Here is an 18260-nt window from a genome sequence, read left to right on the forward strand (position 1 = left end):
TGGGCCGAGGTGTTTGTATAGATTGGTGAGGTAAGTGCTTGTTTTTTATTGACTTTAGATTATCTTTTTTGCGATTTCTTTCGTCGTCGTGGTAGCTATGTAGTTGCTTCCGAGGTCAGGCAGTCACCGAATGCGTATGTGGCTTACTCTTGTTGTGTTCCGTTTGTGGAGCCAAGGTTTACGAGACAGTGCGTGGATGGTGGTGTGCCTATTATTACAAGGGGTGAATAAGAGTTGAAATGGACTTGTTGACCTTTCTTTGGGGGAGGGAACTTCGTCTGTTGTTTGAAGGTATGCCCCGATGAGGCAGGTTTGGAGAGGTTATGGTTGCATTAGCGTCTCGTCATGGATGTTTGGTGAAGTGACGCTGTATGTGAAGTTGTGTTGAGGGTGCAGTGCAGCCAGGTAAGTAATGAGTGCGCGGCTGTTTCTGATGCAGAGGATTTTGTAATATTCCTCTTATTTGTTTTCTTTTTTGCTTGAACAGCATGATGTTGGTGGACCGACTTCTCGCTGAGTTGGGTTGAACGCGAAGGCGTCTGCATCACAATGACATCAGCCTGGCACTACCCTCCTTACGGAGAAAATACTTTTATTCCTAGTGTAATTCATCACTCCCACAAGTATAAACGTGAAGGGGCTAGAGGGAAGACGCTCTATACCCATAGTCTGTGGTATAGAGTATTTACCTGCACCCAAGTATAAACTAGTACATGTTAATATGCCCTAGAACCACCCAGGCAACGTGCTCATTACATTGAACGGTCGCATATTGCCAAAGGAAAAGGGATCAATGGTTGCTGCATAAGAGGAGGATGTCGACTTATTATGTGCCGTCGAAATCACAGAAAGTGAAAAGAAAAAGACATCAAGGGAGAGCCGCTATGATACAGATATATGTTAAGTTTTTGGTACGTTATATGGAATAGACTTTACCGTATGGGGTGCAGTGTTTAAAGACTTGAAAAATATTACATATTGCGTTATATAGTAAGGCATATTAAGATATATTAGTATAGACTTAGATGTAGGTACATACTTTCCACCGCAGACTATTAATGTATTCTTCAAGTCCGAGCCTCCGATAATGCGGCCACATTAAAGCACAGTTAGGGCAGATGAAGGAAACGGTTAATGCCAAGTATGAGTCAAGACTCAAGTTATCTCAAGAGCAAGGCATGTTGGTGATACCGCAAGCTCACATCGTCCGTGTGGGAGACGTCGAGTTTCATAATAGCCAAGAGGGAAAAGTTCAACTGGCCACTAGGAGTAAATGAACTCAATAAGTCTAAGGCACAGCTTACACAGAACGAGAATTGCGGCGCCTGAGTGAAGGCTGTACGCGTGTAAGTCAAGAATATATATGTAGTCTATCGTGTAAGATGTACCTATACAGCTTCAGCTGCAGTGTGCACCCCGACTTCAATCGAGAAGCATTGAGCCACGTAGGCCAGTGAACTTCTCAAACAACTTAAATTACTCTACATTAAGTGAATTTCTTTCACCAAAATCTTCCACGAATAGGCACACCTCGATCGTTTCACTAGCAAACCATGTGTTCAACATAGAGGAGTCACATGATGCGGGTACGATACAATTCAGCCGCACAAGTGTTCTTCATGCGATGTTGTTGCCTAGTTGACAACTCAATTCTCTCAATTTTCTCCAAATTATCTCAAACAACGCAATCCAAGCAATAGAACCAGTTTATTACCCATTAAAGTTGGCAATTTTATAATGTCCGCTCACCAACCCCCTCCGTCGTTGGATCAATGGACCAGCGACGAATCTGTTGCACCCTTTCGCATCCCCGTCAAAGAATACCTCGCAACGCACGCCGAAATCGACGGCGTTGCCATTGGGGCACTCATATTTCAACAAAATTCCAACAAACTACTCATTATGCAGCGCGCTGCCCATGATTCTTTCCCATCGTTATGGGAAACACCTGGCGGCAAGTGTGACGAGTTGGATGACTCGTTATTAAGTAACCTCACTCGAGAGGTGTATGAAGAAACTGGCCTCATCACCCGTCACATCGGCAAATGTGTTGCCCCAAGGGGAGATAGTTCTGATTACCAGTTATTTGGAGACGCCGGCGGTAACGGATACCGATTCGTTTGGCGTGGGAAATCGGCTGTCAAGTACACCTTTTTGGTGACGGTGGACCAGTATGACAGTGTGAAGCTGGATCCGAATGAGCATCAGGACTTTATTTGGGCTACCGAGGAGGAATGCGCAGCAGGGCGAAGTGGTGATAAAAGCATCAAGTTTACGACTAATGCGCAACGGGACACCATCTTGGCGGCATTTAAGGTGCATCGAGATTAATTTCCCGTTGAAGAGTCATGCATGTAATTTACAATGTGGGCTACCTGGCCATGGGTGAAAACAATAGATATATTCTCAAGTCTTTAGATATACTAGATAATCGCAAGGTGGTTTAACGGTCACTCCACAGTAATTAACTCGAAACCCCCAAACTCGGACATTGTTATATTTGATGCTATCTAACTCCCTACGTATATCCTAACACCATAACTGTCGCTGTCGCATAAAACTGGGTATTTCCCCCTCGTCAAAGCTCGTATGCTAGTATGACAAAAAACATTGAAAACGTAAAAGCAATGAAATAAGTATGCGCAATAGGTCTCGTAGACACGCTGTGGAATTCGACAATGCCGCCCCTTCTCCAGTAACAGAACAATGATGGAAACAAGGAAAGATTACAGTAGTGGTAGTATCTCCAGATCACTGGATGCTTTCGTGGTGTCACCTGTCTTTCGACCTAGGGTACTGTTGTATGTCGTGTGAGCTGGGATATCCGGACTGTTCGTCGCTTACTGTGTCCGTGCGATACAGCTCTAGCTCATCCTCTCCGCTTTTGAATGGATCGGACGGGCGACTGGTTCTGGAAGTCCTCGAGGTTCTCGAGTTGCCGTGTGGGTAGCTGCCGCTGGAGGCGTATCGACCGTAGCCTGTTGCGTTTGCGCTGCTGACGGGCGGTTTGCCGATGATGTAGTCGTAGACGGGCTTGATGGGGGGTACGCTGCCGCAGACAATGATGACGAATAGCTCGGACGCGGACCAGACGTAGAGGTCGTAGGTTTCCCCTGGCCATGTTAGCAACAACGTCATACGAGGTCATAAGGAAGGGCTGCGTACATGTAATGTCGGATCGCCCACTCAACGACGTCAAGTATTTAGTCTTGACGGTAGCAAAGACGGCAGCGGCAAAGGATAGGCCAAGGAGGACACACAGGCCGATCTTCTTCTTCCAGGTTAATTCTAGGTTATACAGGAATGTGGCTGGCAATACAGCCAAAAAGACGTCAGTGAGGATATTCCAGCCTGGAAATATGTTAGCGGCTATACATCTTATAAGCGGCAAAGTTGACATACTGGAGAGGAATATGGCAAAGTTGGTCTGAACAGATGGCGACCAGCATGTAGCCTTGCCCTCCGCGATTAGACCTGGATTCCACAAGGCTTCCGACGGCGAGCACTGAGCAAAGGTGAGGATGATGTTGATGACGGTAATAATAAAGGCGGAACCAATTGCGAATATGACCATCCATTTGCGCCAATAGGCAGTTTCCCAAACCACGCGAAGAAGCAAGAGACCGACTGAGATCTTGCCGGTAGCGAAGCCCATGATGACGAATGGTTGCGATACCCAACTCCATTTCCCGGCCTCAATTCTCTGCTCCGGCGAGAGATAGAACAAGTGACGCATTCCGCCGATTTCGATCAATTTCGTCAGTATAGCCGCATAAATGACGTATAATGCCTACACAATGTCAGAGTTTTTCTATCTTCAAGCAAACCCAGCCACTCCCAAACAAATACACCAACTTACCAGCGTAATGAGCATCATCCAGTCGTCTCCCCCAAGCGATTGCCGCATCCTTCTCCCCAGAAACCGCAGCGCAACGACAATAATAGCAATACTGGCCGTAACCCAAAAAAGAATCATGGCCTGAGGGCCGCGGTCGACATCGCCGCCTGCAGGTTCATGATTACTCGCTGACATGACAACATAAAACAATTCAACAGGAATCCGACGCCGTTTGCTGGTTAAACGATGACGAGACGGGAATGGGCCGATTGAAGGCTGGAAATAGCAAGCTCAAACTTGCAACGGCATGGCCTCCCCCGACTCCTACCTTTTTCTCCTCCTTTGCTTAAACACAAATCAATGTGAGCGACGTGGCAGCCTTGCAAGCTTTTTGTTTGTTTCAGCAGCAAAGAAAGGGAAATAGGCACGGCCAAAAAGCTTGGACTGTTGGGTGTTGGAGTTTGCCTATTCCGTCGGTGGGAAGTTTGTTTCTGAACAAAGAGAACGAGACATGGCAACCCAACGTTGATAAACTAGAGACACCGAACGTAGAGATAAGACGGGGGACAATTACCCGTAGCAGACTAGAGGGGCCGCAACCGTTTTCTTGAGTCTTGGGAAAATCAGAGATGCCCTTGTCCCCCCATGTTTGCCCGTGTTAGTCCCCATGTAATAACGCATTCTATAGTGTATGTTGATCTTTCAGTTCGCGTGTGGGTCGGCAGTTAATGCCCAATCATTGAATCCATTCTCCTGCATCCCCGGCATTCCAAACAAGGGGACATGTCCATGAGGAGCGAGATTAGCCGGACGGATATATCTACTTTCATGATTCAGAACTATCTAACCCATGTACGCACGGACGATCCCATGTCAGCAGCACTCTGGCAAAACCTGGGTCTCGACTCTCTTAGTAGTGTGAGTTCCGCGGTGCTGGGTTCATATCGCCAAGACCAGTTGTGCCAGATATACCGAGTTACGAAAGAGTTATAACAGGTCAGATTTTTTTTTTGCCAACGGAGTAGTGTCTCCGCGTGTAAGAGCCCGGGTTTTGGCCAAGTAGTCGAAATAAATGACCTGGGGTTTTTCTGACCATTGACTCCTTAGCTTGGGCCACAGCGCTAGAGGGGAAAAAAAAAACTTGGCGAAGTAGGATATCATATTTTTAAAACCCCAAATATTGGGCGGTGGTGCCAAGTAGCTGGTATGACGAAAATAGGCTTGCATTTCCCTTCCCCTTTCGTCATGATGAAGAAAGTATGTAGAACAAAGGAAGAAGCCTTACACAGAGACAAGAAGAAAACGTGCGAGGGATTGAAACAGTCGTGCCAGCCACGCGATTTTAAGCGAGTTGAAACTAGTCAGGTCGTTGCCACGAGAAGCAGATGATCTTGTATAAATCTGGAGGTTTCCTCCAGGATGGCAAAGGGGTTCAAAGGTTTTCCTGTCACACTATCGTGACCCAGCAGCTGGGATTCAAAGTCCAAGTGGATTATGTGGCGTCGTCGGTGGGAGCGGTGACATGGTGAGAAGCCTTGGAACTTGGAACTCAACTCACATGCAAGTGACAGCGGCATCTGAAGTGAGGAGAAAGGGCCCCAAGGCCCCAAAAAGACAAGATTGCTCGCATATTAGCTTCCCAACTGACCTGAGTCTTTACCGCTTTCAACCTAGACCAGGCCGTTGGGTTTCTTGGTGCGCGGCAGCTAAAGCTAGGAACAAGGCAAGGGGAGGAGCACCATCGGCGAACTGCGATGCCATGCCTTTGATGTCTGGCCCTTTCCAACGGTATGCCGACTTGCTTTTTGGTAGCCAATGACGGCAAGTTTACAAATCCCCGTGTCATCTGAACTTGGCAGTTGACGCCTGTCTCTCTGGGGGGGTTGTCATTGTGGGAATGAGATGCATGTCTTCGTGTTTTTGCCATGGCAAACCACATCCCTGCTTTTTGTGGCCGCAGGTTACGCATCCGATACTGACATGTTGTCGATCTTGCATCACCGAATCTCCAATGAGGTATCCAAGCATCTTTGAACAAAGCCAAAGTTCGGATACGAAACTCGAATGGCAGATCCTAGCCTGGCACGGTCGGGGAGACATATCCGTGAGACATGGCTGTATCGAGGTTTATGCAGGTCATATTGTGGCTTTTTGGCTGCTAGAATGAGATTGAGATGCAAACGGTGACGGTCGCGATTGCGCTCAGACTTTGACAAACAAATGTCTCCGGTCATGGGGGTTTGATCAGCCGCATGTATTGACATGGCCAACGTAGTTACACGTATTCGTCCAACAAACAAAAGTTGAACTTATCAGCCGCAAGGACAATACGGCAACATACACGTGTCCATGGTCACAGCTCTGCCATCACCTGCATTCGCTTCCGTGTAGTAATCTCGCGGACTGAATGCAGTATGTGAGTCTCATCACAGCTGAAAACGGATCCATAACTGCAACTATTCAGCACATGACATGTCGTTTCACACAGCATTGCTGCTCACGGGATGCTCAACGTTGTCAACAAAGCAATTTTCAAGATGACATCAAGACATTTTCATCACTACTGCTATGTACTTTCCTATGACACATATGTACATTGGTCATAAATCCAGCATCATCAACAACCCCCACAACTTTTCCGTATATACAGCGATATCCTAGTATAACCCCTTACAAAGACTTGGGCGCCCATCCAAGACGGTTGTTTCCTCCATCAAAGACCACAAACGCAGCCTTCAGCGCAACATCACCAAAGATGTTGATGCCAATTCCCGAACTGCTCTGCAGACCACCAAAGCAAGTCTCGCCAGAATCATCCGTAGGAGCAAAGTTAAGATACTCTCCCGGGATGGTAATAGTAGAGCTCGACACACCAAACGAAAAGGTTGGCAGCGTGGTGTCGCAGCTAAAGGTATATCCACCCTGCGAATTATCGTAGCTAGCACCGCTGACCTTGGAGTAGTAAGCGTTGACAATGCTATCAGGAAGGAGGAGCAAGGTGGTGCCAGTATCGGCGATACCAGAGGTAGAAGTCCTCTTGAGGGTGCCGCTGCCGACTGCGTAGCCCGTCGACGTGAAGCTCCAGAAACCCTCGCTGCTGTCTACGGCGGTGTAGGCGATTGAGCCGGTGTGGGCGGCATTGTCAATGTAGCCAAAGTTGTATTTGCCATCTACAACGCAGTCATTAGTATTAGAGCAACTCGGTTGTTCGGAATCTCACTGATGGGGGTGGGACGTACTGGCTCCGTGCTTCAAGTCAGCAGTGAAGAGAGGAGACGTCAAAGATGACTTGGCATTATCGAAAAAGGTCTTTTGTTGTCGAGGTCGGACGGTGTTGATGGAGCTGAATGCCAGTCCGAGCAAACCGGACGAGGCAGCATCTTGGGAGAACTGGTCAGACACTTGCTTCGCCGCCTCGACAGCCTGCGAATTGACAGTCAAACCGCCGACAGTAACCTTATCAGTATAGACATTGCCGCTGGAGCTGCTCTGGTCACCATATGTGATGCTCCACGTATAACCGCTGAGAGCCTTGGACGTAGAGCTCTTGCTAGGGTTGTACAATGTCTGGCCGTGGACTTCACTCTTGGGCGTCTGGGAGCTGAACACCCAGAGGTCGCTGGAACCGGTATCAAAGTCCAGATTGAGCGTTTGCGCAGGAGTACCGATTTGCACGGCGGCCAAGTACTCGCTGTCATACTGCTGCGGAACATTGGTGTCTGAGCCGGTAGTTCTCTTGCTGTTCTGGCGGTGAACAGCGTTGGCTACATCGTGGGGGACAGGCTTGCCGAATTTCTGGTACGCCTTGGCCAGGGCAAGAGGACCATTGTGCTTAAACTTGCTGTTGTGCTTGGCCGTGACGGAGAAGTTTCCATCGTGGGTGGCCGTCGTGGCAGGGAGAGCAGAAGCAACGCTGCTTGCCACCACGAGGGACACGAGGAATGAGCCAAAGGTCTGCATGTCGGATGGAGTTTGATGTCAAGGTGTATTACAAGTGTATGTCCAAAGATTTGATGCCAAGAGATGTATTCGATATGGCGATCTCTAGATCTATTTATACTCGATTTTATGTAGTATCTTTGGCGGCATTTCGCCGCTCACGGCTCCGATGAAGCTGTCACAGCACCACGACGACACAGCAAGTCGCAAATGGAAGGTGTTTACACGTCAACTCATAACAAGTTCAAAAAGTTCCAAATCATATCGTTCTAGCTTCGGATGAAGCTTGATTTCTCGGATGAATTGCACGATAACATAAGCGCCTCACGAGATGGCAACAACTTCCTAGTTCGGCAGGTGATGGAAACCAACTTGAGCCGAATTTGGTCTAACTAACTCCCAAGCTGCAACTTTGGCTGGCAAATGCGGTGCCGTAATATCCGGATTGAAATGGGTATTCGGTCGGTATTGCGACAGGTGACAGGTAGATGAGGCTATTCGGCCGATGAGGGGAGTTATGCATCTTGAACTATTCGGTCACCAAATGCGGCACAACTCGATAGTCAGCCGGCACTTTGGTTTTCTGTCTAAAGTTGCCAGTAAACATCTGACTCCCGTAGAATTAAACTTATCCTATAGTTTTGTGGGTACGTAAATCATTTAATCTATGCTTCGACAGTTGAACGAAGATCAGCAGAGCCGCATCGCACATCACCACCATTCAAGTAACTGAACCATACTGTACAAAATGAAAGCACAGGCAGGATCCGATCTACATGCGTGATGAGGCTAGATCTCGCTTACCCTTCCGTCCAATAAACAGGCTGAACCTCCCAACGCAACCCTATCATCTGAGTACATCCAGGAAAGGCACATACCTCCGGCGGCGTTTGAACAACCCGTTACTCAATCCAGAAGTTAGACGGAAGTAAGATTGCCGAAAGCCAAGACAAATTTCGTCCAGTGAGTGTCACCCGGCAATCGCAATGGTGGGATTGGATGCCGTCACCTCAAGAGCCGCTTTGTGTGTAGAACAAAAAAGCTGGGGTAAGCTCAGTTCAGCCTCGACGGACAAGAAGATCGCACAAATGGCACAAAAGCCCCTTGTGCATGTCGGGCGCTTCCGTCGTGAGAAGGGCCTGGAACGGTCATTTTGCAAGCCACGTTGGTGTTTCGTGGCTTGCGCTCATGCAAGATAACACACAATGTTCAGCTCAACACCTTCCTTTCTGCCGAGGCTGACGATGGACGTGCAATTTGTTTGGAGTGCTCTGCTGACGTTTTTGAAACTGGTCACGATTAATGAGGAACTATACTTGCAGATGGCGTGCAGTTATGACGTTGACTAATTGGGAGCTTCCTTTTCTCAATGCCCTGACTCTGAGACATACCATGTAGACGGCCAGGAGTTATTCTGACACCGTAATATATGCTTCCCATGGCGTGATGTGTGAGTACTTTTGAGATTATAGTCTAATGGGCAGTTTGACCTGCCTAGGAGGGTTACCATCTGCTAAGCGAGCTCAGAAGCAGGAATCAGTCTCTGTATCTGGCTTGGACGATTCTTCACATTGTTGAGATACGCGTCATCGTCCCTCACATGGCCAGATCAATATATAACCAGATACTTGGGTAAATAATATGCATGAAGAAAATTACACCCGCAGCTAATACTGACCGTCATGCTGCGTAATGAATACTTATGCACAAACCACCAGGGGCCAATCTCAACACATGAACTCAAATTCTCCCAATTCACCTGAATATCCTGCAGAAGCCTCATATTGATCTCCTGCCCATTCTACCTCCGTCGGAAGCATTACTAGAATGATAAACTACCGAGGCTCACTTAGCAATAAACCTCAATCTCAACCCATTCGCACTCCCCAGCACCTTCAATCCAATCAACATGCAACGGACCAAGCCGCATGTGCCTGATCTAAACCCAGGTTCCCCTGTCATTCCAACACTCATGTTTCGGTAAACCCAGCGTACTCCCCGTTTGAAACGGGTGTTTGTCCGTTGTTTCACTCTATTCCCCCATTCCCCCGCATCCAAGGCACTGATCGTCCGATTTTATAAGTTACATTTAAAGCCGGCTCTCTGCATCATAGCTCCCATAAAACTGTGCATCCGCTCATGCAACCCTCCGCCCTTTCAATGATGACTGCTTCTTCAACCCTGTGCTCTTGTTCCGTGTGTGTTGGAGAAGCCCGAGCTTGGCAACAGGCTGCCGAACGGATTGTCGTGAATAAAATGTCATCAAATGCTTTCTAGGTACGTTTTCTGTGCTTGGGTCCTTGACCGTGTAGGTCCCAGGCCCAAGAATTGGGGGATGGCCCCATTCTCGCGTCAAGTTTAGCATCTATCGCCTTAGAACCGTAAAGCAGCGACGATGTATTCCCTGCCTACTACAAACCCCGTCTGCCGCAGATGTTGTTAAGTTTGGGGAAAGTACCTGTGCTCTCACGATTACATGCCTGCGGTCACGAGTTCTGCCTAAATACTACCCAATTTCTTCATAGAACAGTGCTAAGGTCCGTTGATTTTGGGAGTGGTAGGTTAATTGTCGTCGTTCTTGTTCGGTAGTGCGACTGCAACTACTCGCGAGGACAAGCCAATTTTCACATGCAGTGTTGTGCCAAAGTTACTAATTGTCAATATAGTAAGTAGCCATATATTTTGTTTGAACAGAAATTCGCAAAAATGGAATATTTTGGCAGACCTGCGTAATCACCCTTAATCAGGAACAATCGGGGTGTCCCAAAATTCAAGAATTCTTCCCAAGCTCTTGCCTGGACAACGCACCCGATCATATCAACCACAATTCATTGCACTATTGCTGACTGAGAGTTTAAATCGTAATACTCTCGCTATTAAATACATCAATTTAATTAGAATTTCTCCCTCCCATTTGCCTCCAACATAATCCATGTATCCTGCTCGTCATACATCCCAATCCATACCCTACACTCTCAGTATCAATTCAGACTCAAACACTCGCCAAAGAAATTTCCAACAATTTACGTAAACTGCTATTCTATTTCCAATACTCTATTTGTAATGACCCTCCCAGTTACGTCTTCACAAACACCGTCTCGCAACATCATCCTACAATCTTCACAATCGAGACTCACTCCCCCCCTCTGATTGGCCCCATCAGTCTGTCACAACCCCCCCATCATTGGTCCTCCAAAAATGCAACCCAAACGATATTCCCCGAACAAATCCTGCAGACAATGCCCATATCCCAAGTACAACTATAAAGCAATGCATTTCACGAAAAAGACCATTCTATTTCCTTGACAGTAATAGATTTCAAAACATATACTTTCGCATCTGCACTTTACCAAAATGTCTAATTCACCAAATTCGGCGCAAGACGCAGAGAAACACACAACACCGTGTCCAGCAAAGACTTCGGCCTTTACATCCCTAGGCTGGCTGGACAGATTCCTCGCAATATGGATATTCCTCGCCATGCTGATTGGCATCCTTCTGGGGAATTTTGTGCCTACCACCGAGAAAGTTCTCCAACAGGGAAAATGGGTTGGTGTGTCGATACCAATTGGTAAGACTAAAGCATTAACTTTTATTATAGATTATACATATATCTAACATGCTTAGCAATCGGGTTACTGGTGATGATGTACCCTATCCTGTGTAACGTGCGGTACGAAACACTCCACCATATTCTTGGGCAAAAGGCGCTGTGGAAACAAGTACTCTTCAGCGTGGGGTTCAACTGGATCATCGCGCCGTTCTTCATGGTATGTTTTCCTCTGATGCCGCACCGGTGAACATAGCTAACGATGTAGCTCGCACTGGCATGGGCCTTTCTTCCTGATGAGCCGCATCTCCGCAACGGCCTTATCCTCGTCGGTCTAGGTCGGTGCATCGCCATGGTTCTGATATGGAATGGCCTCGCGGGCGGCGACTCCGAGTACTGTGCTATTCTTGTCGCCATCAACTCCATGCTGCAGATGGTCCTGTTCGCACCACTGGCAGTATTCTTCCTCCGCGTCATCGGACGCTCTGCCAACGAGGTCCAAGTGCAATATTCAGTGGTGGCAACCAGTGTAGGCGTGTTCCTTGGGATTCCTCTCGGCGCAGCAATCGTCACCCGTCTGATCGTGCGCCGACTAGCCGGCGATAAGTGGTACAACGACAAATTCATGAAGTTTTTGTCGCCGTGGTCCCTGATTGGGCTGCTGTACACCATCATCGTGCTGTTTGCCGCACAGGGAAAACACGTGGTGAGACAGATTGTCAGTGTTGTGCGTGTGGCCGCCCCGCTGGTCGTGTATTTTCTTGTCATATTCTTTGTGACGCTGTGGGTGATGAGGAGGATGGGATATGGCTACCGGCTGGGGTGTACGCAGAGTTTCACGGCGGCCAGTAATAATTTCGAGTTGGCGATTGCGGTGGCCGTTGCGACGTTTGGGGCGGATAGTGAGGAGGCGCTGGCGGCCACCGTTGGCCCGTTGATTGAGGTTCCTGTGTTGATCGGCCTGGTGTATTTCGTGAAATGGATAGGTCGTCGGTGGAAGTGGGAGGAGTAAGCCGAGTCAGACATTGCTCATCTTTGATTCTGCCGACTGTTGCAATAGATCGTATAGAGACAGAGACTCATCTCCAAAACCGTTTTATGCAGCGCCAGCATTCGCGCAAGTAGTCAAGAATGTCCAACCACTCGCGTCATTTCTCAACCTCCATTGAAATGTTCTTTCATGGAAGGTTTGCATGACCTTCGCCCTCCAAGATCTGGAACAGCACAGTGTTCCTCACCAGGCACTCATCTTGTCCGCGACACCCCAATCGTGCCTTTGCCAAACTGGCATCACCATGGCCTTGCATATCTGCAATGATTGCCGCCGCCGCATTGCACGACATTTCCATCGGCGACGAGAAATCCTGCGCTACAGTCGTAGCACCAGGTGATAATGTCGGGGCGTACGCAGAAGTAGGCGTGACGGCTCTGGTATTTGTTTCCACTGTTGATGGGCTAGGTGCCTCAGATGCCGTGGTGCATTGTGTTTTGCCTTGACAGCAAGGTTCCTGATGCAGAGTTGCCAACGCCAGGACATCCAGTGGCGTGCCTTGTGAGGGCGTTGATCCATGGCTCGAACTCGGCACGCTTCCTGCGTGTCCGTTCGTAGAAGTATGGTTCTGGTAATTCCCAGCAATATACGGCTTAGTCTCCAAGTCTGGAGTTTTTGACAAGCCTTGCTGCCTTCGACGCCCACCAATTTCTTTCGTCGTCTGCTGTCCCGTGCCATCGTCCTTGTCATGATGAACAGGCATCAGGCTAACGCTTGAAAGCGCTTCTGCGGCCTCTCTGTCTTGGCATGAAGCCAAAAACGCTTCCACGTCGCCGTCAGAAGCGCCCATCTTGGCCAGCATCATTTTCAATCTCGAGTTTTCGAGTGCCACAGTCCGGGCAGCATGTTGCATCTCCAACGTGGCATCTACGCCATGTCGCTCATATTCTTGTACTTTGCGCTCGAGGTTTTCAACGTACTCCTTTCGGCGGGCGCGAGAGCGGCGCTGGTTGTCGCGAATGCGGATTGCTGATGCAGATTGGTCTTGTGGTTGTGCCTGGGGCAGGTTAGCACACTGACTGACATGTCCCATGATTCAATCGTGAAACGAGTGTGGTGGGCACAATCATTGAGTGTAATATGTGTAGAAATGAACAAGGAAAATCCAATTGCGAGAAGCTCGATGCATTTTGGACATGCTGGTCTCGTTACACAGCAATCTGTCACCGAGCATTGAACCCCAGGAAACACTCAGGAATTTCTCCGCACAACGAGAAAGGAACAGAGCTTAAATGCCCAGCAATAGCATGTATCGTACCTTTGTGCCCGCCATTGTGCATTCAATCTGCAAGCAATCCACCGTTTGTCTCCTGTACGTATATGTCGGTCACCGCTGTGGTGTTTTTGGTCCAAGCTCAAGAAGCAGAACACAAAATTCTGACTTGCATTAGGAGTGGAGTATCAGGGTCCCTTGTGTGTCTGGCTCTCGTGTAACGCGTGGTTTTAAAAAGTGGTGGAGGTGGACATGGGGACTGGAGCGAGGAGCATCACCGGCAATTCAGTTGTGTCTGGTTCATCAGTTCAGCTCAGCTCGTCTCACCTTTGCGGGTTTCTTTTGGTCATCAGATTTTGAAGTTTTTTCCCTGGACCGTTGTCGACTGAGGAATGGCACAAAGTGGAAATTGGTGGGGACTCGGTGACAAACAGAGACGACACACCAATCGACGGTTGAGCATGACGAGGCTTGCTGGCACATGCAAGTCATCGACACTGCTTCATTCTCAATTATTGCTTGGCACGGCACCTGAAAAAAAAATAGTGTTTTGTATATTCTACTAGCGTCTTAGTTTTTTTAATTGTATTCAATGCCATTGAATACGGGTATCATTATGCAACGCAACGCCTCGCCTCGCCCAACGAAGCTCCATACAGATAAAAGCCATTCGTCTAAAGTGTGCAGAAAAAAGAGAGAACCGAACCAACATCACTTGAACAGTCTTTTCCTTGTCCTTGTCGAAAATCTTTCTACGCCACTGCCCTGTTGCGCATGCCAAAGCTGCTGTACTCCTACGCCTCGGCTCTCACCACTAAGCTTGTATCGTCGCCATGCTTCTCGCAAGTGATCTGGTCGCATTGGTCCACGCTTCAACTCGGGTTCTTCCGCCTCTCCCTCCTGACCCGCATCGTCTGTAGATGCGGGTGGCGTCGGTAGGTCGCTTTGATTCTCACCAGCAACGATCCATTCGCCCTGAACATTTCGAGCCGCCTCGATAATCTCACCGGCAAATAACTTGGCCACTGCCTTTACTGCTGTGCTTACCATCTGTGGCACTGACTGCGAGACGGTCGCGTTCACCACCTGAAGTTCACGTTAGCATATGCCAAAGACCAAGCAGAGTAGCCTGTCTTACCCTCTTGACGACAGCATCGGATAGCTTGGCTGCTCGCCATAGTTCATACCGATTGTACTGCTCGCTGTCAAATGCCTCTACCAGCATGGCTCGCAATCTAATCTCCTCTTGTTTCTGTTCCTGAGTGCGGGCACCAGCATCTTCCAGCGCCATTTCTCCATTCTCGTCATCGTCGTCGTCGTCTTCAGCATCTTTGTCGCCCCCTTGTCCACTAACGTTGGTCGGCGCTTTACCGCCAACCAGACTTGGGGTGCGCTCGGCCGAGTCATCGCCCTTTGCGTTTTTAGATTTTCGACCTCTCTTCTTCTTAGGAGCTCCGCTCGCAGTTGCACTGACAGCACTACCGCTCACAATAGAGGTGGCATCAACGGATGGCGATCGGGCGTAGGGGGATCGAACTTCGGGAGGAAATGACGTTTGCCGTAGCGGATGAGCAGGCGCCGATGACTGTGACAGGTTGGAAGCCTTCCGCCGCTTTAGAGGCGGGGCATTAACATCGAGAGTCGACGATCGCTTTTTGTTTGGTAACTGTGCTGGGGATGGGTTCGGCGGCGACATCGCCAACGGCGATGTTGCATATGGCGGCGAAGCCATGGTCGTTTCGGATGGTCAGAGGTGAAGGTTCTTGGTGTGTACTATTGCAATGGAATAGCCGTTTTGCACATCGAATGGACTTCTCGGAAGCACACTTGGAGAAGAGCCGGGATTGCGGCGGTCCTGTGCGTGCGGGTGATTGTAATGCTGCAAACGAGGTTGGGCCGACACAAAGTTGCGGTTTGGTTTGCTGCTTGGGATGCACGCGACGCTGGCAAAGGAGCTCACGGCTCGGGCGCCCGGTCACATGATCGGGCGATGTTGTCCAAGCTGTGGGTGCCTCTGGCAGGTTTTCGGCAGGCTCCTTCCGCCTCCATTCCCTGGCGCCTGCCTGCACAGCAATCTGGCGCAAAGCAAAGCACCTTCCCTGCACTGACTCTTGGCCCACCCGCTCCTGCACTTTGGGGCACGGAGTCTCAAAACTTTTGACGTCAAAAACGCCGAATGCCGATAAGACCAGCCAGCAACAAGCCACTCACAGGCCTTGAATCGCTGCAAGACACCTTGACCAGACTGGATGGGGTTGCACCTTCCCAATGGCTGTACGCCCCGGACTTTCTCCCAGCGATGTTACAAGTCATCAAAACTTTTTTTTTCTTTTATTTGCTTCATTTCGCGTGCCGCTCTTGTCGGACAATCCATCTGGTTTGACGTCCGCAATCAATTTGTTACGCGAGGTCTCTTCTAGCGCTTATCAAGAAATTTGGTCTCACCAAACCTCTGAGTCCTAGTCCAATCACTGCATCAGCCGTACTACGAGCACGTAGTCATTGAACAGTCACTGCATCGTTAAAGCCAATTCGGTGCAACTCGGCCGCCCTATCGAATCTAATCCTTGCTCCCATCAACTCCGAACGCCATTGTCGTGTAAGACGGCAAGACGGCAGCCAAAACTGTACATGTAAGACCGCCCAGTTGATTACTTGATGGAAATTCCCACAAATTCCACGACCCCGCGGCCAGGACAAACTTTTGGATGGCAGTGAACCCTTGTTTCTTTGTATTTAATCTTCTGCTCTCCATCATTCAAAGTTCCCGCCTTGGCCCCGCCGAACTCGCTTCAACGTAAAACCGGTCCATCCATTCCTCATTGCGTGCCGGCGAAGCTGCCTGTAGTCATCGCCGCCCTTCGCCTCTTTTATTGTCTGTCAACCTTTATTGACATTTGAGGCTGACGATCTTGCCATATTCTTAACTTTTCTTCAAAGAGGGGAGGTTACCTTCCCTATTCGCATACCACGACACAATGCCCCAGCTTCCTGGTGCCGAAGTGGCCAGCGCGAAGAAGCAGAAGCGCAGTCACGAGAACGCCAGCGTCTCTGGCTCATCAACCAGCGACGAGTCCACCCGCGAGCGTAAGCGCAAGCGCAAGGAAAAGAAGAACGGCACAAAATCAGATAGAGCCTCGGAGCTTGTCAATGTCAATGGCCATCGGCGCAGCGCCTTCGAGGAACGACGCAACAGTCTCGGAAAGGCCGCCCGAGACCCCAGAGATGAACCATCATACAAGAAAAGAATTACCGCCGCCGGGCAGGGTATAAAAGTCCGATCACCAAGTCCCGTAATCGACGAAGATGGCCTGAGTCGACCAGGTTAGTGCATAATCATGCCTTTGCGAACCAATTTTGCATTTACTGACAGGTTAAAAGGTCGAGGCACTCGAGACCGACGAGAAGAAACCGCAGAGCAGGCCGAAGAGCGACTGGTCAAGATGCGTGGTGCTGTTCGCACTATCCTTGAATGTGTTGGCGAAGACCCTGACCGTGAAGGTCTTCTCGATACTCCGTCGCGATATGCCAAGGCGCTCTTGTTCCTTACAAAAGGATACCAAGTCAACGTCGCGGATGTCGTCAACGGAGCGTTATTCCACGAGGGCCATAACGAGATGGTAATTGTTAAGGACATTGAGATTCACTCGGTATGCTATCTTGTCTCTTTTGAATTTGCTTTGGCCGAAAACTGACTGTTGCACAGCTTTGCGAGCACCACATGGTGCCATTCATCGGCAAGGTATGTCTCACATCCGAACTTCTAATTCTGTCAACACCATAATCTTCATTCTAACACAAACATCAGATGCACATTGGTTATATCCCCTCCGACACCGTCATTGGTCTTTCCAAATTACCTCGAATCGCCGAAATGTACGCCCGCCGTCTGCAAATCCAGGAACGTCTCACAAAAGAAGTCGCCCACGCCATCATGGAAATCCTCAAACCCCAAGGTGTAGCCGTTGTCATGGAATCCAGCCATCTCTGTATGGTCATGCGCGGCGTCGAAAAGACTGCCACCTCCACCATCACCAGCTGTGTCCTGGGCTGCTTCGAGCGCAAGTCCAAGACCCGCAACGAGTTCTTCAGCCTTGTCGGCCTCAACAAGTCATAGGCCCATCATTTTTACATGCTACATCGCATCCATTCTTCAGAGACAGTACATATCACGGCGTTAAGGACGGGGGTTTTCCGATTCTGAGTTTTACAGCGGTATGACGAGCAGTGCTTTCAACAATTGGACTGGTCACACGACACACTTGGTGCTTTTGTGTCTTTGAGAAAAAACAAACATGTCGGCTTCGCCCGTGTGTTGGCATAGATTTGCTTTTGTTTCTGGGCTCAACGCCTTTGAGGGGGTTTCTTATTACGCATCTCAACATATTACCGCATCATGCAATCAACTTGGAAAGCAGGACTTGAAAAAACAAGACGTTAAATGTCATGAGCATTAAAGCAGACTAAATATATCCCATAACTCGCGACTCACCTTGTCAGAAATAATGTTATGATAAATGCTTCCCATGTGCCATGTTTTGACGTTTGTAATACGGAAGGGTTTGTTTAGGGGTACCAGAGTGAGCTAAAGCCAACCGTCAAGTCATATCATGACTCCATGCAAGATACATCACTGGTATTGCTCTCACAAGCAGATCCACTTCAAATG

The 18260-nt window shown here is 49.0% G+C and overlaps 6 protein-coding genes across 6 annotated transcripts; 3 read left to right on the top strand and 3 right to left on the bottom strand.

The window, feature by feature from the left end:
- Positions 1 to 1737: 1737 nt before the first annotated feature.
- VFPPC_06311 (NUDIX domain-containing protein) lies at positions 1738 to 2331 on the top strand (the record flags this gene model as incomplete). Its single annotated transcript, XM_018285361.1, has 1 exon — positions 1738 to 2331. The coding sequence occupies one exon, from the start codon at positions 1738 to 1740 to the stop codon at positions 2329 to 2331; it is 594 nt and encodes a 197-aa protein (XP_018142465.1).
- A 441-nt stretch (positions 2332 to 2772) lies between these two features.
- Positions 2773 to 4033, bottom strand: VFPPC_06312 (hypothetical protein; the record flags this gene model as incomplete). Its single annotated transcript, XM_018285362.1, has 4 exons — positions 2773 to 3113; positions 3166 to 3351; positions 3403 to 3790; positions 3860 to 4033. The coding sequence occupies 4 exons, from the start codon at positions 4031 to 4033 to the stop codon at positions 2773 to 2775; spliced, it is 1089 nt and encodes a 362-aa protein (XP_018142466.1).
- A 2475-nt stretch (positions 4034 to 6508) lies between these two features.
- On the bottom strand, positions 6509 to 7798 carry VFPPC_06315 (secreted aspartic proteinase precursor; the record flags this gene model as incomplete). The annotated part of the gene is made up of 2 exons (XM_018285364.1): positions 6509 to 7008; positions 7078 to 7798. The coding sequence occupies 2 exons, from the start codon at positions 7796 to 7798 to the stop codon at positions 6509 to 6511; spliced, it is 1221 nt and encodes a 406-aa protein (XP_018142468.1).
- A 3333-nt stretch (positions 7799 to 11131) lies between these two features.
- On the top strand, positions 11132 to 12339 carry VFPPC_14007 (arsenite efflux transporter ArsB; the record flags this gene model as incomplete). Its single annotated transcript, XM_018291778.1, has 3 exons — positions 11132 to 11348; positions 11405 to 11547; positions 11596 to 12339. 3 exons carry the CDS (start codon positions 11132 to 11134, stop codon positions 12337 to 12339), a joined length of 1104 nt encoding a protein of 367 aa, XP_018142469.1.
- Positions 12340 to 12505: 166 nt separating this feature from the next.
- On the bottom strand, positions 12506 to 15323 carry VFPPC_06317 (TBP-associated factor IIF; the record flags this gene model as incomplete). Its single annotated transcript, XM_018285365.1, has 3 exons — positions 12506 to 13375; positions 14390 to 14677; positions 14730 to 15323. 3 exons carry the CDS (start codon positions 15321 to 15323, stop codon positions 12506 to 12508), a joined length of 1752 nt encoding a protein of 583 aa, XP_018142470.1.
- Positions 15324 to 16569: 1246 nt separating this feature from the next.
- Positions 16570 to 17708, top strand: VFPPC_06318 (GTP cyclohydrolase 1; the record flags this gene model as incomplete). Its single annotated transcript, XM_018285366.1, has 4 exons — positions 16570 to 16915; positions 16973 to 17241; positions 17298 to 17333; positions 17400 to 17708. 4 exons carry the CDS (start codon positions 16570 to 16572, stop codon positions 17706 to 17708), a joined length of 960 nt encoding a protein of 319 aa, XP_018142471.1.
- Between the last annotated feature and the right edge of the window lie 552 nt (positions 17709 to 18260).

This window comes from Pochonia chlamydosporia, chromosome 5, assembly GCF_001653235.2.
Source record: "Pochonia chlamydosporia 170 chromosome 5, whole genome shotgun sequence".
Lineage (NCBI taxonomy): Eukaryota > Fungi > Ascomycota > Sordariomycetes > Hypocreales > Clavicipitaceae > Pochonia > Pochonia chlamydosporia.